This window comes from Zootoca vivipara, chromosome 3 (assembly GCF_963506605.1).
Source record: "Zootoca vivipara chromosome 3, rZooViv1.1, whole genome shotgun sequence".
Classification (NCBI taxonomy): Eukaryota; Metazoa; Chordata; class Lepidosauria; order Squamata; family Lacertidae; genus Zootoca; species Zootoca vivipara.
In genome coordinates, this window is record NC_083278.1 from 120,022,356 (window position 1) to 120,047,940 (window position 25,585).

The 25,585-nt window shown below is 54.7% G+C and overlaps 3 protein-coding genes across 3 annotated transcripts in view; 1 reads left to right on the top strand and 2 right to left on the bottom strand.

Moving 5' to 3' along the window:
• LOC132591937 (uncharacterized) overlaps positions 1 to 25,585 on the bottom strand; it is a 125,231-nt gene that overhangs the window by 51,348 nt on the left and 48,298 nt on the right. The window lies entirely within an intron of this gene.
• ABHD1 (abhydrolase domain containing 1) lies at positions 8,046 to 17,109 on the top strand. Its single transcript, XM_035110775.2, has 9 exons — positions 8,046 to 8,185; positions 10,047 to 10,207; positions 10,348 to 10,533; positions 10,990 to 11,035; positions 11,215 to 11,327; positions 14,376 to 14,549; positions 14,711 to 14,759; positions 14,878 to 15,043; positions 15,144 to 17,109. The coding sequence occupies exons 1-9, from the start codon at positions 8,114 to 8,116 to the stop codon at positions 15,392 to 15,394; spliced, it is 1,218 nt and encodes a 405-aa protein (XP_034966666.2). The 5' UTR covers positions 8,046 to 8,113; the 3' UTR covers positions 15,395 to 17,109.
• PREB (prolactin regulatory element binding) lies at positions 17,262 to 24,895 on the bottom strand. The gene is made up of 9 exons (XM_035110773.2): positions 24,651 to 24,895; positions 24,287 to 24,500; positions 22,967 to 23,187; positions 22,779 to 22,859; positions 21,682 to 21,806; positions 21,425 to 21,598; positions 18,532 to 18,604; positions 17,662 to 17,812; positions 17,262 to 17,531 (listed from the first exon to the last, which is right to left on the bottom strand). The coding sequence occupies exons 1-9, from the start codon at positions 24,783 to 24,785 to the stop codon at positions 17,437 to 17,439; spliced, it is 1,269 nt and encodes a 422-aa protein (XP_034966664.2). The 5' UTR covers positions 24,786 to 24,895; the 3' UTR covers positions 17,262 to 17,436.

Sequence of the window (25,585 nt, forward strand, 5' to 3'; positions counted from 1 at the left end):
AATTGTAGAGTTGAAAGGGGACCCCCCAGGGTCATCTAGTCCAACCCCCTGCACTGCAGGAATCAAGACTCACCTCCATGCTGCTGGGTGCTGGGTCTGCTTCTGCGCCATACAAGGAGGAACCTGTCGGAGAACAGCAAGGCAAGAAGAACAGAGCTGAAGGCAACAGAGCGACAGCAAGAGGCGGGGCGGGGAGGTGAATGGGTCTGAATCCCTTTCATAGTCTGCAGGGCCTGTTCAAGGCTTTCTGCCGCCTGAAGCAAAGGGCAAGGAGTTTCCTCCTCCCAGGCAGACGGCTGAATCTTATTTCAACATCCTCCCTTACACCCCGAGGACAGCGACTTGGTTTAGTGGGTGCAGGGCAGGTGCTGGCCCTGTTAGTCTTGATGTGTTTCAAGTCCGTCCGTCCCCCCCACCCCAGTTTTTTTCCTTAAGAACGGAAGAAGCGCCTGCTGGATCATCGTGCCCAGGATTCTGCTCTCACAGGGGCCAGCCAAATCCCTCTATGGCAGGGGTGGCCAACTCCCAAGAAACTGCGATCTACTCACAGAGTTAAAGAATGGCAGTGATCTACCCCCTTTTGGGTGGTTCAGGTCAAAGTCGTCAAGCTTTTTTTAGGGAAGAGGGAAGCCCGTTTCTTGGGTGTTCAGGTCAAAGTTTTTTTATTAGGAAGGAAAGCCCTGTTATGTGGGGTTCAGGTCAAACTTGTTGCGCTTCTTTTAGGGAAGAGGGAAGGCCCGCTTTGGGTGAAGGGGTGAAGGGCCAAAATGTTGAGTTTTTTTAGGGGAGCCCAAGTTATTCAGCTTCTTTGGGGGGAGCCAGTGATCTACCATAGATGTCCAGTGATCTACTGGTAGATCACGATCTACCTGTTGGACGTGCCTGCTCTATGGGAAACCCGTTAGCAGGATCTGAGCCCAAGAGCACCCTTGCCTCCTGTGGATCCCAGCAACTTGAATTCACAAGCCTTCCTGCCTCTGAATGTGGAGGCAGAGCGGAGCCATTGTGGCTGGGAGCCAGCCATAGCCTTCTCCTCCTCCGTGAACTTGTCCAATCCCCTTCTTTAAATTGGCCCTCACTGCTTCCTCTGAAAGCATCAGAACAGCACAGAGGGAGAGACGGGAGGGGGGTCATTTTGTCCAGGCAGGAGAAATGTCCGTACAAAAAGAGTGCAGAGAGGCATCTGTCCCTCTGCCTCCGCTGTCAGAGGTGATCTGCATCTGAAAGCCACTGGCAGCTAGGAATCACAAGCCAGGAGAGGGCTGCTTTCATAGAATTGTAGAGTTAGAATCATGGAATCATAGAGTTGGAAGAGACCACAAGGGCCATCCAGTCCAACCCCCTGCCAAGCAGGAAACACTATCAAAGCATTCCTGACAGATGGCTGTCAAGCCTCTGCTTAAAGACCTCCAAAGAAGGAGACTCCACCACACTCCTTGGCAGCAAATTCCACTGCCGAACAGCTCTTACTGTCAGGAAGTTCTTCCTAATGTTTAGGTGGAATTTTCTTTCTTGTAGTTTGAATCCGTTGCTCCGTGTCCGCTTCTCTGGAGCAGCAGAAAACAACCTTTCTCCCTCCTCTATATGACATCCTTTTATATATTTGAACATGGCTATCATATAACCCCTTAACCTTCTCTTCTCCAGGCTAAACATACCCAGCTCCCTAAGCCGTTCCTCATAAGGCATCGTTTCCAGGCCTTTGACCATTTTGGTTGCCCTCTTCTGGACACGTTCCAGCTTATCAGTATCCTTCTTGAACTGTGGTGCCCAGAACTGGACACAGTACTCCAGGTGAGGTCTGACCAGAGCAGAATACAGTGGTACTATTACTTCCCTTGATCTAGATGCTATACTCCTATTGATGCAGCCCAGAATTGCATTGGCTTTTTTAGCTGCTGCATCACACTGCTGACTCATGTCAAGTTTGTGGTCTACCAAGACTCCTAGATCCTTTTCACATGTACTGCTCTCAAGCCAGGTGTCCCCCATCCTGTATTTGTGCCTTTCATTTTTTTTGCCCAAGTGTAGTACTTTACATTTCTCCTTGTTAAAATTCATCTTGTTTGCTTTGGCCCAGTTGTCTAATCTGTTAAGGTCATTCTGAAGTGTGATCCTGTCCTCTGGGGTGTTAGCCACCCCTCCCAATTTGGTGTCATCTGCAAACTTGCTCAGGATGCCCTCAAGCCCATCATCCAAGTCATTGATAAAGATGTTGAACAAGACTGGGCCCAAGATAGTTAGAAGGGACACCCAAGGGTCCTCTAGTCCAACCCCCTGCGAGGCAGGAATCTCAGCTAAAAGCATCTGTAGCAAGGTTTCACTAGCCAGGGGAGGGCTTTCCCCCAACCCTATCTCCCCAAAACAAGCCAATTGATAGAAATGCTGCCACCACCCTTTGCAAATAACCGCTGCCAGCCCAGAGGGGAAAAGGGATAAGCCCCTCTGCTTTTCCAGCTGCACAACCTTTGTTCACTTTCCGTGAGCACAACTAAATTCCAAAACAGTAGGAGCGAGCAGTCTGGAGCACTTTAGACTTCGCTTTGCCTCATGGAAGTTCCCCAAAAATCCACAGACTAGAAATAATCTTTTTCAGGTTTATTTTAAAGAAAACCACATATCATATCAAAATTACATAGTTCCCAATTACAGGTTACAGGTAAACAAATTAAAAACATTGTAAAATATACTGACTAAACTCAAGAAAGTACAGACAAACAGAACAGAAATTAATAACACCTTGGCTCCTCTCCCGAAGGTAGGAATCAGGCAAGAGTCTTAGGCAAGTTCCTCCAAGAAGTGACTAAAAGCCTCTGCTTAGAGCAGGGCTAAGAGCAATCTCCATGACAAAGAACGGGACTTTCATCCTTCTCAGACCCAGGAGGGAAAGTTTGAATTAACCAGTTAACATACTTGTTTAATTAGGGACTAGCCAATAGCCGGTTGATAGACAGCCGTCTTATAGCTTGACAGGACAAAAGCCAGATGTATATGATTTACCCATATCAAAGAATTAACTAAGGCACTCCCTTCTCCTATTCCCGGACACCTCCCCAAGTAGCTGGCAAAGGTTAGACGCCCTTTCACAGCTAAGCCTTATCCTGCAATCAACCCATAATTGAAAGTTACCCCCCTCTTTCTTGCCATCTCACACAGAAGGCAATGAGCAGGGAAAGGCACCTCACACAAGGACTCCCATTTCACTGTATCTGACGAAGTGTGCATGCACACGAAAGCTCATACCAAAATAAAAACTTAGTTGGTCTTTAAGGTGCTACTGAAGGAATTTTTTATTTCCCATTTCACTGTATCTGAAGAAGTGTGCATGCACACGAAAGCTCATACCAAAATATAAACTTAGTTGGTCTTTAAGGTGCTACTGAAGGAATTTTTTTATTTCCCATTTCACTGTATCTGAAGAAGTGTGCATGCACACGAAAGCTCATACCAAAATAAAAACTTAGTTGGTCTTTAAGGTGCTACTGAAGGAATTTTTTTATTTCCCATTTCACTGTATCTGAAGAAGTGTGCATGCACACGAAAGCTCATACCAAAATAAAAACTTAGTTGGTCTTTAAGGTGCTACTGAAGGAATTTTTTTATTTTACTTCAACCCAGACCAACACGGCTACCTACCTGTAACCAAGGCTCTTAAAGAAGACCAGAACACATTACAGAAAAAGGTCGGCATAGCCCAGGTCCCAAAATGCCGCACTTTCTCAGTTCCAGAATGCACTCTACGATGAACCCCAGTTTCTGGTTATTCCCAGAGTCCTCTATTTCACTACAGCATCCATGGCAGATGGCTGTCCAAGCTCTCCAAGGAAGGAGAGTCTACCACAGAGGAGCCAACGTGGGCCCCAGGTCATGACATCATCCCCCCCCCACCTTGGAACCTGACCTCCGGTGGTACCGAAACTCAGATTCCAAGACCTCGAGAGACCTCAGGCACCCACAGCTCCCGAAAGTTGGCGCCCCTGGTCCACCACCTCCCGAGGGAGCGAAACATGTTTAGCCAGGAAAATTCAACTGTTGCTTTAGTCATATTATCTATGAAGAAAGGTTTTAGCATTTGGGACTTTTTAAAGAAAAGGCACATAAGAGGTGGCAGAATAGTTTTTAAAATTATGCACGGCATGGGGAAAGCAGAGTTAGAATCATAGAATCTTGGAGTTGGAAGAGACCCACGGGTCATCTATTCTGACCCCCTGCAATGCAGGAATCTCAGCTAAAGCATCCATGACAGATGGCCATCCAAGCTCTGCTTAAAAACCACCAAGGAAAGGAGGCCACCACCTCCTGAGGGAGACCGCTCTTGCCGTCAGAAAGTTTTCCCAAATGTTTCATCGGAATCTCCTTTCTTGGAACTTGAATTCTATCCCTCCCTATAGAGGAGGGGGAAAGGTTGTTTTCTGCTGCTCCAGAGAAGCGGACACGGAGCAATGGATTCAAACTGCAAGAAAGAAGATTCCACCTAAACATTAGGAAGAACTTCCTGACAGTATGAGCTGTTCGGCAGTGGAATTTGCTGCCAAGGAGTGTGGTGGAGTCTCCTTCTTTGGAGGTCTTGTAAGCAGAGGCTTGACAGGCATATGTCAGGAATGCTTTGATGGTGTTTCTTGCTCGGCAGGGGGTTGGACTGGATGGCCCTTGTGGTCTCTTCCAACTCTAGGATTCTATGATTCTTACAATGCTAGAAGGCTGCGGCTTGCTTACCCATAATATTTTGACAGCAAACAGCAACAAAAGGACCAGCAGCACCAGCAGCATCATGTTGTTGGGGGGAGGCAGCTGCTCTGAGTGGACCCCAGGCACAGGGCCCTGTTATCTCCCGAGGTTACACTTGCATCACAAATGTCTGCTGTAGCCCCCCCTGCTTGGCTCATGGCCTCTCTGTGATCAGTCAGCCAGCTGGGCTGGGCTGAGAGGCAACTGCCCCCTGACCCCCCAAGAGTGGAACCTGCCCCACAGCTGAGGTTTCGATTCTGAAATGAGAGGACCTGAAGCTCAAGCATGCTTGGGCTGGATATTGCAGACCCTCCAAGGCTCCCTCTTCCCCAGACAGACTCTGTTAAACACATTAAAACAGTACACCTTCTCAGCAAGACCGGGTGAACACCAAATACGATCTACAACACTTGCACCTCTGACACCAATAAATGTAAAGAAACCCTCAGTCTAGTCTTTGGAAGTTCCGTGTAAGCTATATAACTCATAATTAATGTTGTTGTGGTTTAGTCGTTTAGTCGTGTCCGACTCTTCGTGAGCCCATGGACCAGAGCACGCCAGGCACTCCTGTCTTGCACTGCCTCCTGCAGTTTGGTCAAACTCATGTTCGTAGCTTCGAGAACACTGTCCAACCATCTTGTCCTCTGACGTCCCCTTCTCCTTGTGCCCTCCATCTTTCCCAACATCAGGGTCTTTTCCAAGGATTCTTCTCTTCTCATGAGGTGGCCAAAGTATTGGAGCCTCAGCTTCACGATCTGTCCTTCCAGGGAGCACTCAGGGCTGATTTCCTTAAGAATGGATAGGTTTGATCTTCTTGCAGTCCATGGGACTCTCAAGAGTCTCCTCCAGCACCATAATTCAAAAGCATCCATTATTCGGCGTTCAGCCTTCTTTATGGTCCAGCTCTCACTTCCATACATCACTACTGGGAAAACCATAGCTTTAACTATACGGACCTTTGTCGGCAAGGTGATGTCTCTGCTTTTTAAGATGCTGTCTAGGTTTGTCATTGCTTTTCTCCCAAGAAGCAGGCGTCTTTTAATTTCGTGACTGCTGTCACCATCTGCAGTGATCAAGGAGCCCAAGATCTGGCATGTTATTCTGGAGATTTCTGGAGCATAAATCTTTGTGTGAAGAAGCGAAATAGGCGGTTGCAGGTCTATTAATAATGGCGAGGACGGTCTGGTTTCCAACAGGATAGAAGAAGCTGCCACAGGGCAGGCTGCCATGGCTTCCGTTGCTGTTGTCCCCCAGATATCCCAGAATTCTGGGGTATAGTGCTCATTGGTTTCCCCGTTCAATTGACTGGACTGGTGCTTAGAAAATACAAAAAAGAGACCCCTGTGTTGCAATTCAAATGAGATTCAAACATAGAGCAACACGCGACCATACATGGGAATGCAGTCAATTCTAAAAGAACTCTTTATAATGTCAATAGGGCAGCAAATGATAGTATACAATATAAACAACTCATAGAATTCCTTCAGTAGCACCTTAAAGACCAACTAAGTTTTTATTTTGGTATGAGCTTTCGTGTGCATGCACACTTCTTCAGATACAGTGAAATAGAAGTCCCCAGGCACTTATGTAGAGAAGGGGTGGGGAGGGGTGGGGATGGGGAGGGGAGGGGGGATCACTCAGAAGGGTGGTGGAAGTGGGTGATTGACTGACTGATTAGCTGTTGATGACCGAAAACGACTGCAAATGGTTTTGCATGAAAAAGCAAGGGTTGAGATGGCTGAAGATCGCTTATCATGTATAAAGAGATAAGAATCCGATATCTCTGTTCAAACCAGGTCCCTCCATGGTTTTGAGCTTGGTGATAAGTTGCAATTCAGCAACTTCCCTTTCCAGTCTATTTCTGAAATTCTTTTGTAGTAAGACAGCTACTTTGAGATCTTGTATAGAATGTCCTGGGAGATTGAAGTGTTCTCCTACTGGTTTTTCTGTCTTCTGGTTTCTGATGTCAGATTTATGTCCATTTATCCTTTGGCGTAGGGTTTGGCCTGTTTGTCCAATATAGAGAGCTGAAGGGCACTGTTGGCAGTGATTCCCCCCTCCCCCTCCCCACCCCTCCCCACCCCTTCTCTACATAAGTGCCTGGAAACTTCCATTTCACTGTATCTGAAGAAGTGTGCATGCACACGAAAGCTCATACCAAAATAAAAACTTAGTTGGTCTTTAAGGTGCTACTGAAGGAATTTTTTTTATTTTACTTCGATCCAGACCAACACGGCTACCTACCTGTAACCACAACTCATAGAAGATACTCTTCAATACATAAAAAATAAAGCAGGATTCAATAGTCTAGGAAAGTCTCTGCTGGTCACAACTCAAAAAGTCAATTGTCGAAAATCAAATAGGAAGGTAAGTGGTATAATGTTCGAACGATGCTGAAGTATAAAAAGTTGATTACAGGAGACGGAACTATGATGATCTGAGAAAGTCAAAGGAGGATGCAAAGAATTGAGCCATCCTGAAAACTGAATGAACTCCTTTCCATTACTAAAAAGAAAAAAATAAATCATCACTATATCTAAAATAGAGTAACAAAGATGAGACAAAAGGGTTCTTATGCAAAATGTGGGATTTTTCAAATTGACCCATAAATATATTAGCTACTGGGGGGGGGGGCTCTAGGGGAACCCATCGCCACACCCAGCATTTGAAGATAGACTTGATCCATCAACTGAAAGTAAGCTTGGCAACCCCCCCCCCGAGCCAGTACCTGCCCACTGGGTGGCATCAGGACTCTAAGTCAGAGAAGAAGAGAATCGTAGAGTGGGAAGGGATCGCGAGGGTCATCCAGCCCAACCCCCTGCAATGCAGGAATCTTTTGCCGGACTTGGGGCTCGAACCCACGACTTTGAGACTGAGAGTCTCACGCTGTACCGACTGAGCTACCCACAAAGTCCTGCCTCGCCGGTTGTGCAGGCAGGCAGAGCCCCGGCCGAGAAGAGGTAAGGAGGAGGAAGGCACTCCGCCATGCTCAGAGGCACTCCTCTTTCCTCCCTTCTCTCCACTGCTCAGCCTGGGAGGGAGGGAGGGAAAGAAAGAAGAGTGCCTCTGAGCATGGGCAGAGCTCCCAGAGGGGGACCCTTGTCCGACTCCGGCCAGCTCTTCCTTAAGAAACTGGGCTAAGGAGCCTCCCTCTCTTCGGGCTCTTTCAGGCTGGACGGCACGGAATGGAGCCTCGCCCGCCCCAAAGATGGCCGCGGGGGGGGCGGGGCGGGGCCTCTTGCCCGTCCCAAAGATGGCCGCCCCGGTGAGGCCGGGCGGCGTGTGCGCCTGCGCGTGCGCCTTCCCGTCCCGGGCCACTTTCGTGGGTGCCTTGTTTGCCGCAGCAGCACCTGCCCGGCCCGACGCCGCCGCCGGAACGGAAGAGATGCTGGGACTCTCGCTGCTGCTGGGCTTCAGCACCGGCTTGCTGGCCTATTACTGGGCGCGCGTCCCGAAGGTCAGCATGGATGGGGCGCGGGCGGGCGCTGCTCCGGACGGGCAGCCTCGACGGGGCGGGCGAGGCTGAGCCTCTTTGCAAGGGGGAGAGGGAGGGAGGAGGAGGAGAGGGCACCCCGGGCATCCTAAGTTGGCACCCCTCTTTCGGCCGAGGGAGTAGGCTGGGGGGGACCCTTCTCCGTCCCACCCCCACGAGCCCAGCTCCCCCGACGACAGCCCGGCGTAACCCTTGGCCAGGTTCCGAGATGGAGGCAAGAGACACACCGGGAGGGCCACGGGGTGGGTGGGGGGGTCTTGCTTCCAGAGGCTGCACGTGCCTCACTCCTGCCCTTGGGGGTCTTGGGGCCAAGCCTAGCATTTGCCACAGACGGTGGGGTGGGCTGCCTGCCTGCCTGCCTGCCTGTCTGCCCACCTCCGGCTGGCATGTGAGGCTGACGCACGTGAGGCAAACCCCCGCTTTGGAAAAACAGGTTCGGAAGTATTCATGAGGTATGATCTGCCACAACAATCATCAGGGACAGAAACTGGATTCCTCCCAGGCCAGGGGCCACGCCTGGTTTTGGCTCTCCCTGGCAGAGAACACCTTCTGAGGTTCTGGGCAGCCCAGTTTCAGTATTGACAAGCTGGAAGGTGGGCGGAAGACAATGAAGGGTCTGGAAAACAGCCTTATGAGGAACGGTGGAGGAAGTTGGGCTGGAAAAGAGAGACTGAGAGGCAATATGATCAAAGGCAGATTTAGGGAAGCGCAGCTGGCTCGAATATTGGTATTGCACACATGGTACCCCTGAAATTGTTGTTGTTGTTGTTTAGTCGTGTCCGACTCTTCGTGACCCCATGGACCATAGCACACCAGGCACTCCTGTCTTGCACTGCCTCCCACAGTTTGGTCAAACTCATGTTCGTAGCTTCGAGAACACTGTCCAACCATCTCGTCCTCCGTCGTCCCCTTCTCCTAGTGCCCTCCATCTCCTAGTGCCCTCCATCTTTCCCAACATCAAGGTCTTTTCCAATGATTCTTCTCTTCTCATGAGGTGGCCAAAGTATTGGAGCCTCAGCTTCAGGATCTGTCCTTCCAGGGAGCACTCGGGGCTGATTTCCTTAAGAATGGATAGGTTTGATCTTCTTGCAGTCCATGGGACTCTCAAGAGTCTCCTCCAGCACCATACTTCAAAAGCATCAATTCTTCGGCGATCAGCCTTCTTTATGGTCCAGCTCTCACTTCCATACATCACTACTGGGAAAACCAGAGCTTTAACTATACGGACCTTTGTCGGCAAGGTGATGTCTCTGCTTTTTAAGATGCTGTCTAGGTTTGTCATTGCTTTCCTCCCAAGAAGCAGGCGTCTTTTAATTTCGTGACTGCTGTCACCACCTGCAGTGATCAAGGAGCCCAAGAAAGTAAAATCTCTCACTGCTTCCATTTCTTCCCCTTCTTCCCCTGAAATTGGAGCTCCCCAAATCCGCCACTGATATGGTAGCCATCTTCCAATATCTCAAGGGCTGTCATGTGGATCATGTTTCCTCCTGCTCTGGAGAGTAAGACCCAAACGAATGGATTCCAGAGACAAGGGAGGAGATGCAAAGTGAAGATTAGGAAGGACTCTTGGGGAGTAAGAGGTGTTTTCACAGGAAAGGGCGAGCAAAGTCTCCCTGTGGAACCAGGAGAGGGCACTGCCCAGGGGCACAACAAATGCCAGCCCTTTGGCAGCCCACTTTGGGTTAGAAGGGACCCCTAGGAGTCATCTAGTCCAACCCCCGCAATGCAGGAATATCGAGCTCCAAGGAAGGAGAGCTCTGGGGTAGCGCTGTGGCCTCCTGAGCTTGAGGACGTCTTTGTGACCTTCCTCTTCCTCCCTCTGCAGCCCCCGCTGCTGGTGGCTTGCCAGCCCTTCCGCTCCTTCCTGGAGAAATATTGCCCCATTGTGAATGAGACCTTTTACCCTACGCCGTGGTGCTTCGAAGGACGGCTCCAGACCATCGTCCGCGTCTTCCTCAAGTCCAGCCCGCCCGTCTCCTACCACAGGTCAGCCCGACGAGGGGGGGGGAACCAGGCCCGAGGGTGGGGGGCAGTACCAGTCTGCTTGTGGAAATGGTGGGCATGGCGCTGTGATGCCACGGAGCCCAGCTCACCCACCCGCCTCCTCCTTGTCCTTTCCCATCCAGTGAAGTGCTGAGGACCGCAGACGGAGGTCAGCTGATGCTGGATTGGGCCAATGGCGATGGAGAGAGCGGGCAGCACCCTGACCCAGAGAGCTGCCCCATTGTCCTGTTCCTGCCAGGACTGACGGGCAACAGCCAGGAGACCTACATTCTGCACATGGTCCTGGGCGTACAGCGACAGGGCTACAGGTGCGAAAGGGCACCCCGGGGTGCTATTACTCATGGCATTTACACCCCACCTTTCTCTCCAAGGAGCTCAAGGTGGCACACAACAACCCTGTGAGGTAGGGTAGGCTTAGAGGTGAGTTTTATGGCCTAGGGGGAATTTGAACCCTGCTCCCCTAGGTCCTAGTCCAACACTCTAACCATTATGCACCACTGCCTTTCCCATTCTGATTCTCTCTATGGAGGTTCCATTTAGCAATCATAAAAAACTGAGAAGAGCCCGGCCCTGGGTCTGGTCACAGGGGGCCCATTAGGTCCAGCATCAAGTTCCCACAGCCAACCAGGGGACACCCCCCCCGGGACCCACAGGAGCACCACAGCAGGAGGGTCTTGGCCCTCTGCCCCCCCCCCACTGCTGTTTCCCAGCAACGGTTGTGACTTGCAGCCACAATTACCCTTCTCTTCCCGTCTCCCTCGCAGGGCTGTTGTGTTCAACAACCGAGGCTGCAAAGGAGAGGAGCTGCTGGTGAGTGTGGCCATAGCTGGGGGCAGCGCACCCTTGGGGGCTGGCTGGTGGAGGAGGAGGGAAGGGGAGGGTGCTCTGGGACCGCAAGGCGAAGGCAGGATGGGCCTCCCGACTCCCTGTCTCCGCAGAAGAGGCAAGCCTCACCCACAATCTCCCCTCTCCTTCTTCCTCCTCCGCAGACGCACAGGGCTTTCTGTGCCAACAACACCGAAGACCTGGAGCTGGTGGTGGGGCACATCAAGAGCCGCTTCCCCCGAGCCCCCCTGATGGCGGTGGGCGTTTCGCTGGGCGGGTGAGGCTCAGGCGGGGCAAGAGTTGAGGTGGGTGGGAAATGGAAGTTGCACTACAGAGAACTGGCTCCGTTGCCCCAGTATGGGGAGTCCTGTTGCCCCCCAGCTTGGGCCTCTCGCTCGTAGGAAGGAAAGAGCACCGGGAGGGACTGCAGGATCAGGCCCGTGGCCTAGACTTCTAGCCCAGGATCCTGTCCTCACAGAGAACAAAACCCAAAAGTGGGATTCGAGCACAAGAGTAACTCTCCTCTCCTGCGGTTTCCAGCAACCGGGATTCGGAGGCATCGCTGAGCTGAGCCAGGAGGGACCTGCCCGAAAGACGCCTGGGCCTCCCGCCCCTCCTGGAATCCCCCCTCCTGCCTGAGGCCGGGTTTCCTTCTCCCCCCCCCCAGGCAATGCCAAGGTGCCCTCTGAATCCTGGCTGCTGGGCACTTCAGGAAGGAGACAGGGGGCTGTTGCGGCTGTGCGCTCAGCTCCCGCTTGCTTCTGGGCATCCGGGTGCCCACTGTGAGAGCAGGGGGCTGGACTCCAAGGGCCCCCTTTGTTCGGATCCTGCTGTTCTCTTGCCAGCCTCGCCCCAGCAGGGGCTCACTCCAGGGCCCACCCACAAGGGCCCACCCACATGTGCACCCCCACATGGAGGAGGGAGAAAGATTGTTTTCTGCTGCTCCAGGGAAGTGGACACGGAGCAATGGATTGAAGCTACAAGAAAGAAGATTCCACCTCAACATTAGGAAGAACATCCTGACAGTAAGAGCTGTTCGGCAGTGGAATTTGCTGCCAAGGAGTGTGGTGGAGTCTCCTTCTTTGGAGGTCTTTAAGCAGAGGCTTGACAGGCATATGTCAAGAATGCTTTGGTGGTGTTTCCTGCTCGGCAGGGGGTTGGACTGGATGGCCCTTGTGGTCTCTTCCAACTCTAGGATTCTATGATTCTCTGACACGAGCTGGAGAATGACCTCTGTGTCGTTTTGCCATGACTCTGCTCATAAAAAACAAATTTCCAGGATGGCAGTGCAAAGGGCAAAGGGCACAGAAACAGCGCCTAAGTCCTCTGCGAGTGGATTCTCCGGCACATGTAACCTCCTGCTGCTTCTGTGAACTTTGCGCAGCCAGTGGGCCTCCTTCCCAGAGGCTCCTCCTGGCCCTGCCCCTGCCCTTCAGCCTGTTAGGAGCGAGGGTGTCCTGGGGGAAACCCTTTGGAAGGAGGAAAGGCGCCCCTCGCTCCCCATGTGCCGCCAGAGGGACCCACAGACCTGGAGCTCCTGGGTCCCTGAATCAAGCCTTGGCGGGGGGGGGGGAGGAACTGAAATGGGGGAGAGAGGCTTTTGCGCGCACACAACCGGGATTCTGCTGCGGTTGATCATCTGGGTGAAAGGGAAGGCCGAGCCCAGCTTGCCCGGCCCTGGTGTTTACGGGAGCTGGTGAGTCAGCCTTCCTCGTATGACTCAGGAGTTTGCTCCCAGCAGCATCTAGAGAAAGGTTTCCCTTACTAGCAAGAGCACATTGGCCAGCTGGGACGCAGGGAAGCCCTGGGGCAGCGCTTCCAGAGGCTCAGCGGATAACCTTGAGCAAATGGGTTCAGTCCAACTCGGGGCTGCCAGAGCCAGTCTGCTTGAGAAAGGGACCCCCCAGGACCGCTAGGAATCCGAGGAATGGTCCGGTGTGACTCCGGAAGTGGCCTGTGGCAGCTGCCGGTGTTCATTTCCGCCCCGTTTGCCCCTCTGGACTGGCAGGCCTGCTCCTCCAGAACTTGCCCGCATTCTCCTGCTAGTGCGGAAAATTTGAAACCAGGAGCCAGAAGTGCAAACCAGAAGTGGCTCAAGGGTGACGCTCCGGAATGAGGGTGGATGAGCTTTTACTGGAGCAGCTCCCTTGGGAGGGGGGAGGGGCAAGGCTTTGGCCTGCAGCTGTTTTTACTGGAAGAAATATTCTGAGCAGCCTGAAGCTGCCCGGGTTTTTGCCCAAGAGAGGAGGGTGCAAGAAGCCATTCGCAGTTCAGTGCACGGAAGTGCAAGAACAGCCTGCAGGATCAGGCCAGTCGCTCCTCTAGTCCAGCATCCTGTTCCCCCAGTGTGGCCCTAATGGGCAGGATTCAAGCGCAAGACTGGAATTCCTGCATTGCAGGGGGCTGGACTAGATGACCCTTGGGTCCCTTCCAGCTCTGAGATTCTATGAATCCAGAAGTTGTTGAGGCAGAGCATAGCCATTGTGCTTAGTAGCCATCTGCAGCCCTCTCCCCCTCCATGAATTGGTCTCCTCCCCTTTTCATAGAATCATAGAGTTGGAAGAGACCACAAGGGCCATCCAGTCCAACCCCCTGCCGAGCAGGAAACACCATCAAAGCATTCCTGACATATGCCTGTCAAGCCTCTGCTTAAAGACCTCCAAAGGAGGAGACTCCACCACACTCCTTGGTAGCAAATTCCACTGCCGAACAGCTCATACTGTCAGGAAGTTCTTCCTAATGTTGAGGTGGAATCTTCTTTCTTGAAGTTTGAATCCATTGCTCTGTGTCCGCTTCTCTGGAGCAGCAGAAAACAACCTTTCTCCCTCCTCTATATGACATCCTTTGATATATTTGAACATGGCTATATATATTTGAACATGGCAGATATATTTCTTAAATTGTTTTTTAATACTATCAAATACCACACTCCACCACACTCCTTGGTAGCAAATTCCACTGCCGAACAGCTCTTACTGTCAGGAAGTTCTTCCTAATGTTTAGGTGGAATCTTCTTTCTTGACGTTTGAATCCATTGCTCCGTGTCCGCTTCTCTGGAGCAGCAGAAAACAACCTTTCTCCCTCCTCCATATGACATCCTTTTATATATTTGAACATGGCTATCATATCACCCCTTAACCTTCTCTTCTCTTTTCAAGCCACCCCAGTTGGTGGCCAGCACGGCCTCTTGGGGGAGGGAGTTCCACACTTCCCAGACAGCTGCTGGCCAATCACAGTGGCAGCCTGCAAGAGAGAGGGGCTTTGGGAGGGCAGAGGGGCAGGACAGGGGTCCATCCATTTCAAGCACCCCTCTTCCTGCTCTCAGGATCCTGGTGCTGAACTACCTGGGGCGCAAGGGCCCTGAAGCCGGACTGGTGGCCGCCATGACGTGCTCCGTCAGCTGGGACTCCTTCGAGACCACCCACTCCCTCGAGAAGCCCCTCAACCAGGTGCTCTTCAACCAGCACCTGACCGCCAACCTGCGCAAGCTCATCCAGCGGTGCGTTGGCTCTTGTGGGGAGGGAGCAGAGGCAGGTCTGGGAGGGAGGGAGGGGCCCCAAGACCCCCTGCCCTTTGGCTCTTCCTTCCCAGAACCACCCCCTCCCCGCCCCGAGCTGCCCCCTTTTCCATTCCCTGCTCACACCTCGACCCTATTTTCAGGCACAGGAAGGTCATTGCTGAGCGAATTGATGTGGACCACGTGCTGAAGGTACTGCCCCCCCTCCCTGGTAGAGTTGGAAGGGACCCCCAAGGGTCATCCAGTCCAACCCCCCGCGACACGGGAATCGCAGCTAACGCTTTGGCGCTTGTGCTCTCTCTCTTCCCAGGCGCGCAGCATCCGGGAGTTTGACGAGCGCTACACGGCCGTGGCCTTTGGCTACAGCTCCTGCGAGGAATACTACCAGGCCGCCAGCCCCTGCCAGAAGGTGCACAGCTTCCGCGTCCCGGTGCTGTGCCTCAACGCCTCCGACGACCCTTTCTCCCCACTTCACGGTGAGTCCCCTGGCCTTCCCCCAGGCGGGGTGGGAGGTGGGCGCCCTCCCCCCCCCCGGGGCTCCTGCTCTCGACTGACCCCCAGCCGCTTTCCTTGCAGCCATCCCCGTGAAGGAAGCTCAGCGTGTCTCCACCCTGGCGCTGCTGGTGACGGCACGAGGGGGGCACATTGGCTTCCTGGAGGGGCTCCTGCCGCGCCACCAGAGCTACATGGACCGCGTCTTTGCCCAGTTTGCGGCTGCCGTCTTTGAGCATCAGGAAGAGCTGGCGGCAGCCGTGGCAGCCGAGCAGGAGGAGCCGCCACAGCAGTGTTACGAACAGGGGCCAAGCACCCAGGTGGGAACCTCCTAAGCAAAACCAGGGAGGAGGAGGGCTCCTGCGGCCCCCAGCACAGGCCCCGTGAGCCCCACAGGTGGAGGGCCTGAGCTTGTAGCTCTCCCTCCTTCCAAGGGGGTAGACCAGAGGCCAGGAAGACCAGCAGCCCCTCCAAGGTCCTGGCCTCTGTCCTTCAGGAGGGGCTTCCAGCCAGCAGCACCGCTGGGACCAGAACCAAGCAGAATACAAGATGGTTTTTCCAGTACCTTGCCGTGAGGCTGCTTCCGTTCTGGGCCCAAAGGAAGCTGCAATTCTCTCGCACAAGAAACTGCTTCTACCACAGTGACGAGCCATTTCCCCTCTTTCTCTGCTCAGGGGCAAGCTGCTGTGCTTGCAGAAGGTCTCGGGTTCAATCCCCTTTGGCAGCGTCTCCAGGGAGGGCCGGGGGAAAAGACTCCCCATCAGAAGCCCTGGAGAGCTACTGCCAGTGAAAGAACTATAGAGGGTCAGAACAGCTGGCAAAGGACACCAGTCTAAAATGGTCGCAAGTCGCTTTGGGTTGCCCTAAGTGACTAACAAATTTAATCAATAATCAATAAAAAATAATGAACAAAAAAACCCCGAGAGCCACTTTCAGCCAACAGTGACCACAGGAGGCCGAACTGGTGAAAGGAGAGAAAGCGCTCAGATCTTTGAATGAGTTGGGTCGATTTCCTGTAAAATACACACACACACAAATGTGCACATTCTACGCCCACCTACCCCACAAAAATCTCTCAATGCCACTCAGAGCCAGGCTGCATGTTGGGGCAGCAGGTGTGGGCTCGTGTGGGGACCGGCCCTCTGAAGACCATTCATTGTCCTTGCCACAACAACTCAGGCCACACCTGCTCTGGGCCTTGTCGCCCTCCCGCCTCCGATTCGCCCACTCCCTCAAGGGGGGATGGGCAGCCAGCTCAGAGCACACCTGGGCTGCTGCCGCTGAACCAGGTAAGACTTGCTTGCACCTCATTGAGGGCAGAGGTCGTCAGGCGGCATGCAAAGGCCGTTCGTAAGACAAGTTCACTGCTGGGGAAATAAAGGGCGGGCGTCATTTCAGGACACGGCAACGGGGAGCCAATGGCGTCACCAGGCAGGATCCTCACAGCTGATCTGCCGAAATGTGAGCCTCCCTGGGAAGCTGCAGAGAGATTCCTGACAGCCTTTGCACATGGCGGAGCAAAGGATCGTCTTCGCCGCAGGAAGAGAGGGGTTTAGAGTTACACAGAGGGAAAACAGATACCGAGGAAACGGCTGGAGTTGAGCAAGAGGAAGGAGGTCTGCTTACAGCTTGGGGAATTTTTAGTGGCTTAGCTGGGTCATCTCTCAAGTTGTGGAAGGGAACCCAAGGGTCATCTAAGTCCAAGCCGCTGCAAGGCAAGAATCTGAGCTCTGATCACCGTTTCCGCAGCTTGATGGCACATGGACCCCCAAAAGACACAAGCCCCCTCTGCTCCTCTCTGCCTAGTGCCCTGACACCCATGCCTGGACATCCATGGGCACAAGGCCAGGTGGGGGCTGCTAGGCTGCAGCCGTTTATCAGAGCAGGGAAGGAGTCCCCCATGGCCGGCCATCTCCCCTGCTCCAAGTCCAGCCCCTCGCGCACCCGTTGGGTCCTCCAGCCCCACCCCAGCCAGGAGGGGACAGACCAAGCAGGTAGGGAGGAGAGCATCATCATCTTCTTTAATGGGAACTTGTTGTGGGGCTGTTGTGGGGCTGGGAGGGGCCTCGCTTGCCCAACGCAGCCGAGGCTGGAATGTTTCAACGTGGCAGTCCAAAACGGAGGAGTCGGGCTGCCCCACCCCGTAGTCACCAGCACGGGGGGAGGGGTTGAGAGTTCATGCCCCACCCCAAGACTTCATCTGCGGGGGGTTCTTTCCCCCCCCTGGCTCAGGGAACACCCGGCTCAGCCAAGCACACCTGTCCACAGGCTCTGAGGGGGGCAGCCTTCGCCCCGGACCCCGGGGCCTTCTGCAGTCTGTGGGATGAGGAAGGGGTCAGTGCCCCCCCCCTCTGCACAGGAAGGGCAGAGCTGAGGCCTAGAGGAAGCCGGGGAAGGCGAACTGGAGCAGCAGGACCGAGGCCACAATGAGTCCAGCGCATAAGAGCAGCAGCAGCCACACGGGGAAGCTCCCTGCAAGGAGAGAGGGGAGACGACTGAGAGCAAAGCAGGGGAGAGGCCCCCACCCACCTCCAACGGCCCCCCAAGCTCCACTGCTGGCAGAGCAGGGTCCCCACCGCTGCCTCCCCACCCCCCGACCTACGTCGGCAAGGGATCCGGTGCAGGCGGCAGCGGCTATCCACGGCCACACTGAGCAGGGCCGCCTCGTTGTCCTGGAGCATGTCAGGGGTGTCCGGCAGGAAGGCCAAGGCCGTGACCACGATGCCGTGCGCCTCTCGCACGTAGTACAGCCTCTGGGGGGAGAGAAGAGCCGGCTGGGTCAGGCCGAGGGCCCGTCACGTCCCACATCCTGTTCTCACTGTCACCAACCATATTCCCCAGGGGGAAATGCATACAAGAGGATCTGAGTGCGAGAGCTCCCTTCTCCCCTCCTGAAGTTTCCAGAAACTGGGATTCAGAAGCACTGAACCAGCTGGGAAGGCAGAGCGCAGCAATTTTGGCAATAATAATAATAATAATAATAATAATAATAATTTATTTATATGCCACCTATCTAGGTTGCCCCAGCCACTCTGGGCAGTTTCCAACAACTGTAAAACCACAGTATAACCACTGATAGCCCTCTCCTCCTCCATGAATTTGTCTCATCCTCTTTTAAAGCCATCTAGTTTTGTGGCCCTCGCAGTCTCCTGTGGCAGGGAGTTCCCCAGTTTAACAATGCATTGCGTGAAGGTCTTCCAGAGGGGGACTGGTGTGTGTGTGTGGAACAGCGGCGGGGCTCTCAGGATCAGCACTTGTTCCCCGGTGCCATTTAGGCCCCCACCCCTTGGAGGGAAGAAGCTGGCCATGCCTGCAGCGTGCCTGTCCTCAGGCTCAGCCCCACCCCTCTCTGTGGTCCAGCCACAGGACCTGCCCAGGGCCTTTGCTGGCTCTCTCTTGCCCTTGGGCCACCAGTGTCAGGCTGCCCACCAGGAGACCAGGAGCCACCTGAGGAGGAGCGGGAAGCGCCTACCTGCAAGGAGAAGGCCACGACGATGGCCACGGAGCCCGTGACGGTCCCCAGCCCCAGGAATGTGCCTGTGTCACTGCAAGGACAGACAGACAGACAGACAGACAGACAGACAGACAGACAGACAGACAGACAGCCGTCAGCTTCAGAACCAGGCACGCAGGTTTGCGGGGGACCCCCACCCCAAAACATAGATTAATATCCTTTTAATATCGCTTCCGTTGCACAGAAAATGTAAAGGCGGCATAAAACACTCCCTTTCCCCCATCGCAAAACAGGAGAGCAGGAGGTTTGGCACCCCATCTTTGGCAAAAACAGAAGCTGGACCTCGATGGGGAGAAGATCGCGCAAGGCGAATTGTTCTGGCGTTTTCAGACAGGGGCTCTTTGTGTGATCCGGAGGCAGATAAAATAAACTCCCTTTAACCTACCGTGTTTCTCCTATTTTAAGACACGTCTTATATTTATTTTACTCAAGAAAATACCGCATATGGCTTATTTTCAAGGGGTGTCTTAAAATACACTGGGGGGAAGACTGGGGGAAGAAGGCGAAAGGCTGTAGCAGGTAAACAGGGCTGGTGAAGAAATCTCAGCCTTTTACCAGGGGACGCTGTGGCTTGAACAAACGTCCCCTCCCTGCTCCGTTGCCTCGCTCACCCGGGCTCCGGTGTCTGATTAAATGAGAAGGAAGTGTGCCCTTTAAGAGGCAGCCTGCAAAGGCAATTTCAACAATTCGTCATTGCAGGCTGCCTTTGAAAGGGAGAGCTTCGCAGCCTCCACTCCCAAACTTCCTTCTCGTTTAATCAGACATCGGAGTGCAGGTGTGGGGGGGGGGGCAGGGAGGAAAAGAGGATCGCTGAAAAGGGGAGGGGGAGGAAGAAAGAAGGACGGGGCGGGGGGAGGTTCGCGGAGGTGAGAAAGCGAGCGAGGCAACAGAGCAGGGAGCGGAAATTACAATGGCAATTTCAACATTGCAGGATGGCATTCCACAGCTCTCGCTCTTCCCCTCTTGTTCACATCGGCAGACTGGGGATGCCGCCGCCGCAGCCAAACACCCATTAAAATCGGAGAGGGAGGAGGGGGAACCTTGAGAATCTGGGACCTTTCTCCCACCCCCTGACCAGCAAGGGAGGGCTTGTTTTCTCCTCCTCCTCTCTTTCTCTCTCTCTCTCTCTCTCTCACACACACACACATTCACTCACTCACTCTGCCGTCCGCCTCTCCAAACCAACTCTTCAACCCAGAAATCAAGGGGACGGAGGAAGCCAGCGAGATCCTCGGACTCGCTGCTGCTGGCTCCTGGAGGCAGCCTGCCGGGTCGGCGCGCAGCAGCGCCACGCAGAGCTCCCCAAGCCTCCTGGAGCCAGCAGCAGCAACAGGGCAGGAGGCTTGGGGCGCTCCGCGTAGCGCTGCTGGGCACCGACCCGGCAGGCTGCCTCCTCCTCCTGCCGCGGCCGTCGTGCTTGGCTGGCTGCAGCGCTTGGCGGTCTCGCCCCGCGCAGCTCATGGGTGTGGCTTATTTTCGGGGTATGTCTTATATTTTTTTGCCTCTAGAAAATTGTGCCCTGGCTTATTTTATAGGCACGTCTTAAAATGGGAGAAACACAGTACAGCAAATGTGGGTTGTGGCTGATTGCAGTGTCGCAAGGGCTCTGACACCAGGCCTGCTAGGCTAGTTTGTGCAACGGCTTCTTGGGTTGTGCTTCTGTTTGCCTCACAGCAATCGGCAAGTATGTCCAAAGCTCTTTAGAATATATACGGAGAGCCCTTTCAAGGTCAGACACATCTCACCCCCAGAGCACACGAGGAACCCCTCATTGGAGGTGTTTATGCAGAGGTCGGGTGACCAGCCGCCGGGTACCCTTTAGCTGTGGTTCCTGCCTTGCAGGGGGTTGGACTAGATGGCCCTTGGGGGCCCTTCCAATCCTACAGGTCTACGATTGTAGGATTCCTAAGAAAGGCAGCCTCCCTCCCTGAGTATTTCCAGTGGGCCTCTCATGGAATTGTAGAGCTGGAAGGGACCCTGAGAGTCATCTAGTCCAACCCCCTGCAAGGCGGGAATCTCGACAACGGCATCCACCTGGGATTAAAGGAGAAAGGTGTGGTTTGTAGGCAGTGGGTGTAGGAAGAGAATTGCCAATTGTGTTATTGAGTTATAAATCTGATCATATAGCCTGCATTGTATAATTCTGACTGTGTGGCTTAGCCCCATATTCCTGGGATGCTTTTCCCCCTAAAATGCTTTCCTCTTTGCCTCTATGCCTCTGTGTGCCAAAGGGGAAGCCAGGCAGAATGCTAAGCTATCAAGGCCGGATGAGCTGGCCCTGTCTGGAACACAGAAGGGCTTATCAGCTGCTATGCCTGACGCGTAATCTTACTCAAGGCTGCTGGAAGTTGCTAGCTTGATGTGTAAACTGAAGGCTAAAGGCTTTGTTAAGCCAGCATGTGTTTACGCACAGGACCGGACACAGGAAGATCCATATATGGACTTGTGACCCCCTTGCATGCGCACATTTACAGGGAGGGGAAAAGGAGCCCAAAGAAGTGTATAAGAAGCTTTGCAATTTTTGTTTCTCTACTCTTGTCGTGAGCTGATCACCTTGAGTCTCTTATTAATAAGAATTAAATTCTTTCTCTGAATTCAACCCCAGTGTCATTATTGACTATCTCTGTCCTGCCTGGGTGCAACTTAAAGGACCCTTAGTAGCTTCAGTATCAGTCTTGCTCCAGCAAGGCCGAGGGGACCGGCACATCTCCCGACGCCATCAGATTCCAACCCCCAAGAGCCAGCAAGGCCAATGGTCAGGGACGAGAGGATTTGGAGCCCATCTACGCCAGGTTCCCCAGCCCAGCCCCGCACTTCTGGAAGGAGGAAAGCCAGAGAGGCCTTGCCCTACCTGACGGAGAGGCAGGAGATGACCTCGTTGCCGCAGGGCCTGGTGAGCAGAGGCAGGAAGCTGTGCCCGTCCCACTTGGTGATGTAGCAGGGGGGCGGCCGCCGTTCCCGCTTGTAGGGGATCTGCACCGTGTACAGCCGCAGCGCCTGAGCCTGGTCCTCCACGGTCCCGAACCTGCGCCAGAAAGGGGAGGCGTCGTCGTCAGGGGACGGACAGCCCACACCCAGGGGCCCCACCTGCCCAGCACAGGCCGTTACCTGCAGGCCTGGTAGCGGTAGGCCTTTTCCGGGATGCCCGGGAGGTTCTCGTTCCAGTGCAGCCCCGTCACCATCTGGTCCCGCTGCCAGACGCAGCACTGGAAGTCCCGGCCCACCGTCACCACCTGCGGAGGAGCAAGAGGGAGGGTGAGGGACCCCAGAAACACCCCCAGCCCTCGTCCAGAAGCCCACCGGCCTTTGCTCAGGGGAGTGAGGCCCTCCCGGGTTAGGGTTAGGGTTAGGGTTAAGGTATGGACTGGAACTGAGAGCTTCATTTCCACCAGCAGGGACTTTGGCCCGCAGTCACGGTACGCTGCCCCAGGGGGAGCATTTTGCAAGAAGCCAAATGGCCTCAAGGAAGGGCTGGAAAAGGCATGGGGGGGGGAAGAGACCACATGGGCTCAGAACCCTGCATTCTTTTTGCTCCCTGGGCTGGGCTGGGCTGTGCAGCACAGACCCATTGCCTGCCCCACTTTTAAAAAGGTGCCGTTTGCTTTGAGCCCCTGGGCTGAGAGACGAGGAGAGACAAGGATATACAAAGCCCTCCCCAAACAAAATAAAAAGCACGCTTCATTTCCTTGACATATGAAGGGCCTGGCTGCTAGATTTGGTCCTGCATCCTGCTCTCATAGAGGCTGATCAGAACCCAGCAAGCAGGATCAGAGCGCAAGAGCTCTCTACCCTCCTGCGGTTTCCAGCAACTAGCATTCAGAAGCATCGCTGGCTGTGACGGGTGTGTGTGTGTGTGTGTGCGGTGCACAGCACAGCCAGGAGCCATGAACAGCCCTTTCCCCCATGAATTTGTTAAATCCATTGCTCAACTTGCCTTTTTTTGGGGGGGGGGGTCCTCTGGAGCCCCCCTCCCTTGCTCCAGGAAGTAATATGCTGGAGACACCTCTGCACAGCCACAAGAGGAACAACCCCATGGACACCCCAAGGGCACCTCAACAAAGTCCTGGTCTCTGAAGCCAGACAGCGAAGGTGCCTCTTCCCTTTGCAAGCGAGTGACTCTTCCAAGGACCACCAGGACTGGGGTCTCGGGGGCTCCTGTGGTGTCCCCTAACAGACCCCCAGGGACCAGACCAGCACCCCCTCACCTTGTTGTCTGGGCTCAGCGCTATGTCCTCAATCTCCCCATTGTGGGCCTGGAACTCCAGGGATTTCTTCATGCTGGGAAACTGCAGACAAAAGGAAAGATTTGGCACCTCTGACCCCCTACCCCCTGGCACCAGAGCACCCCCTCTTCCCCTCGCCACCATCGCAGCTTCAGGCTCCCTCCCCTTACCTCCCAGATGCGCAAGAAGCCGTCCACGCCCCCCGTGGCCAGGAGAGTGTGGTCGTGGTTGAAGCAGACGGCCTTCTGCAGGGCGTCTGGGCTGGTGTCCGTCTGGACGCAGTGCAGAGTTTCCACGGCCACCTCGCTCGTCTCACTGCGCACGCCGCTGTTGCTGCCCGGCCCGCTGGGGGTGGGGGCCTTGCGCCTCCGGGGGCCCTTGTCGCCAGCACCTGGGGGCGCAACGGAAGAGATCGAGGGGCTGTGGGCAACTCTGCCCACTCGCTGCCCACCAAGCCCCTTCCCTCATGGAAGATGGAGCAAGAATGCAATGGAGGATGCCAAACCAAGAAAGGAGATTCCGATGAAATCTTAGAAAGAACTTTCTGACGGTAAGAATGGACTCCCTTGGAATCGACTCTGCTTCCTTGGAGGTTTCTAAACAGAGACCAAAGGGCCCTCCCTCAGGGATTCTTAGAATCATAGAATCATAGAGTTGGAAGAGACCACAAGGGCCATCCAGTCCAACCCCCAGCCGAGCAGGAAACACCATCAAAGCATTCTTGACATATGCCTGTCAAGCCTCTGCTTAAAGACCTCCAAAGAAGGAGACTCCACCACACTCCTTGGTAGCAAATTCCACTACCGAACAGCTCTTACTGTCAGGAAGTTATTCCTAATGTTTAGGTGGAATCTTCTTTCTTGTAGTTTGAATCCATTGCTCCGTGTCTGCTTCTCTGGAGCAGCAGAAAACAACCTTTCTCCCTCCTCTATATGACATCCTTTCATATATTTGAACATGGCTATCATATCACCCCTTAACCTTCTCTTCTCCAGGCTAAACATACCCAGCTCCCTAAGCCGTTCCTCATAAGGCATCGTTTCCAGGCCTTTGACCATTTTGGTTGCCCTCTTCTGGACACGTTCCAGCTTGTCAGTATCCTTCTTGAACTGTGGTGCCCAGAACTGGACACAGTACTCCAGGTGAGGTCTGACCAGAGCAGAATACAGTGGTACTATTACTTCCCTAGATCTAGATGCTATACTCCTATTGATGCAGCCCAGAATTGCATTGGCTTTTTGAGCTGCTGCATCACACTGCTGCCTCATGACTTCTTGAGGGGGTAACCTTGTGCCTCCAGATGTTTTGGGACTACAACTCCCATCATCCCTAGCTAGCAAGGCCAGTGGTCAGGAATGATGGGAATTGTAGTCCGAAAACAGCTGGAGGCACAAGGTTGGGAAACACTGGACTAGATGTCCCTTGGAGATCCCTTCCAACTCTCCCATTCTAGGATCGCCCTCTGCCCCTCTCTTCTCCCGGGACCCCACCTGCTTTGTCGGGAGCCCCTTCAGCGCCCGCCTCCGCTTTCTTCCCGCTGGGCTTCTGCAGGCGGAAGCTGAGGATGTGGCAGGATGCGTCCTGCCCGGCCGCGATGAGGTCCCCGGCCAGCGCCATGGTCATGGTGGCGCGGGTCTCCGTGTCGTGGGCATGGAGCAGCGAGGCGCACAGCTCCCCTCCTCGCCAGTCCAGCTGCAGGAAATGCTGGGGGGGGGAGAGGGGAGGGGAGGGGGCAGGTCAGCCATTGCTCCTTCGCGCCTTCCTCCCTCCCCGGGGCCCTCCTCCCCTCGCCCCCTCCCCCCGTGCCAAGGGGGCACCCAAGGGTGCCAAGGGGTGGGTCTCCCGGCGCCTCACCAGGCCGTTCTTGATGCCCGTCTTGGCCGCTCCGCCGCCGCCCGCGATCAGCGCCAGGCCGGCCTCGCGGTGCACGCGCAGGGCGTAGAGCGGGAAGGGCGCCCGGTAGAGCTCCGGGGGCCGCCGGGGGGCCATGGCGGGGCCGGGTCAAAGGTCAGCTCATGCCCGCGCCTCCCCCTCCGCGCTCGTCTTCTTCCTCCGCAGCCCCTCTCGGTCGCGGCGGCGGCGGCGGCGGCGGCGGCGGCGCTCAGGTCCGGACTGGGCATGCGCGGACTCCCGGCCCACGTCAGCGCCAAGCTCGGCCGGCCGGCGCGAGAGGCGTCACGCGTCAGCCGCGTCCCTCCGTCGCGTCGCGCGCCATCTTTGGGAAGGGCGGAAGCCCGGAGATCTTAAAGAGACAGCGGCCTCCGGGTCTGCTGCTTCATTGGGGCTTTCGAGATGCTGCGCCTGCAAGAGAGCCGGTGCATAGCTGCCAAGTTATCCCTTTTTTAAGGGATTTTCCCTTATGCTGAATAGGCTTCCTCGCGAGAAAAGGGAAAACTTGGCAGCTATGAGCCGGTGCCCTGAACAGAAAGAGGGGCACGCGATCCTTATATGCATTTTTAAAATTATTGCAGCTGTGCGTGGCCGGGGGCTGCTGCTGCTTCTCCTGGGTCCCAGCTCTCTGGCCAAGAGCGAAGCTGATGCAGCGGCAGCGGCGCTCCTGCCTCGCTCGCCCCTCTCTTCCCTCCCTGCGGGGAGCACAGCTGCACCGCCAGTTTTCGATCGGAAGCTCCTGGGGAGCAGAGACTGAAGAGGAGAAGGGGCCCATCGGGTCCGGCAAAGACCCAAAGAACCTAGGAATCGAGATAGACTGCCTCTGGACCTGGAGGTTCCCGAAGAACAGAAAGCGAGCCGGCTGGATCAGGCCCAAGGATCAGGCCATCTCGTCTAGC

Bases quoted from the DNA above. Each gene is read 5' to 3' on its own strand.
- ABHD1 (XM_035110775.2), top strand. From the start codon at position 8,114: ATGCTGGGACTCTCGCTGCTGCTGGGCTTCAGCACCGGCTTGCTGGCC. The intron at 14,760-14,877 runs GTACTGCCCCCC...CTCTCTTCCCAG, and splicing joins ATGTGGACCACGTGCTGAAG to GCGCGCAGCATCCGGGAGTT. The intron at 15,044-15,143 runs GTGAGTCCCCTG...CTTTCCTTGCAG, and splicing joins CCCTTTCTCCCCACTTCACG to CCATCCCCGTGAAGGAAGCT.
- PREB (XM_035110773.2), bottom strand. From the start codon at position 24,785: ATGGCCCCCCGGCGGCCCCCGGAGCTCTACCGGGCGCCCTTCCCGCTC. The intron at 23,188-24,286 runs GTGGGGTCCCGG...TTGCGCCCCCAG, and splicing joins AGGGGCTCCCGACAAAGCAG to GTGCTGGCGACAAGGGCCCC. The intron at 21,599-21,681 runs GTAACGGCCTGT...TTTCTGGCGCAG, and splicing joins TACCGCTACCAGGCCTGCAG to GTTCGGGACCGTGGAGGACC.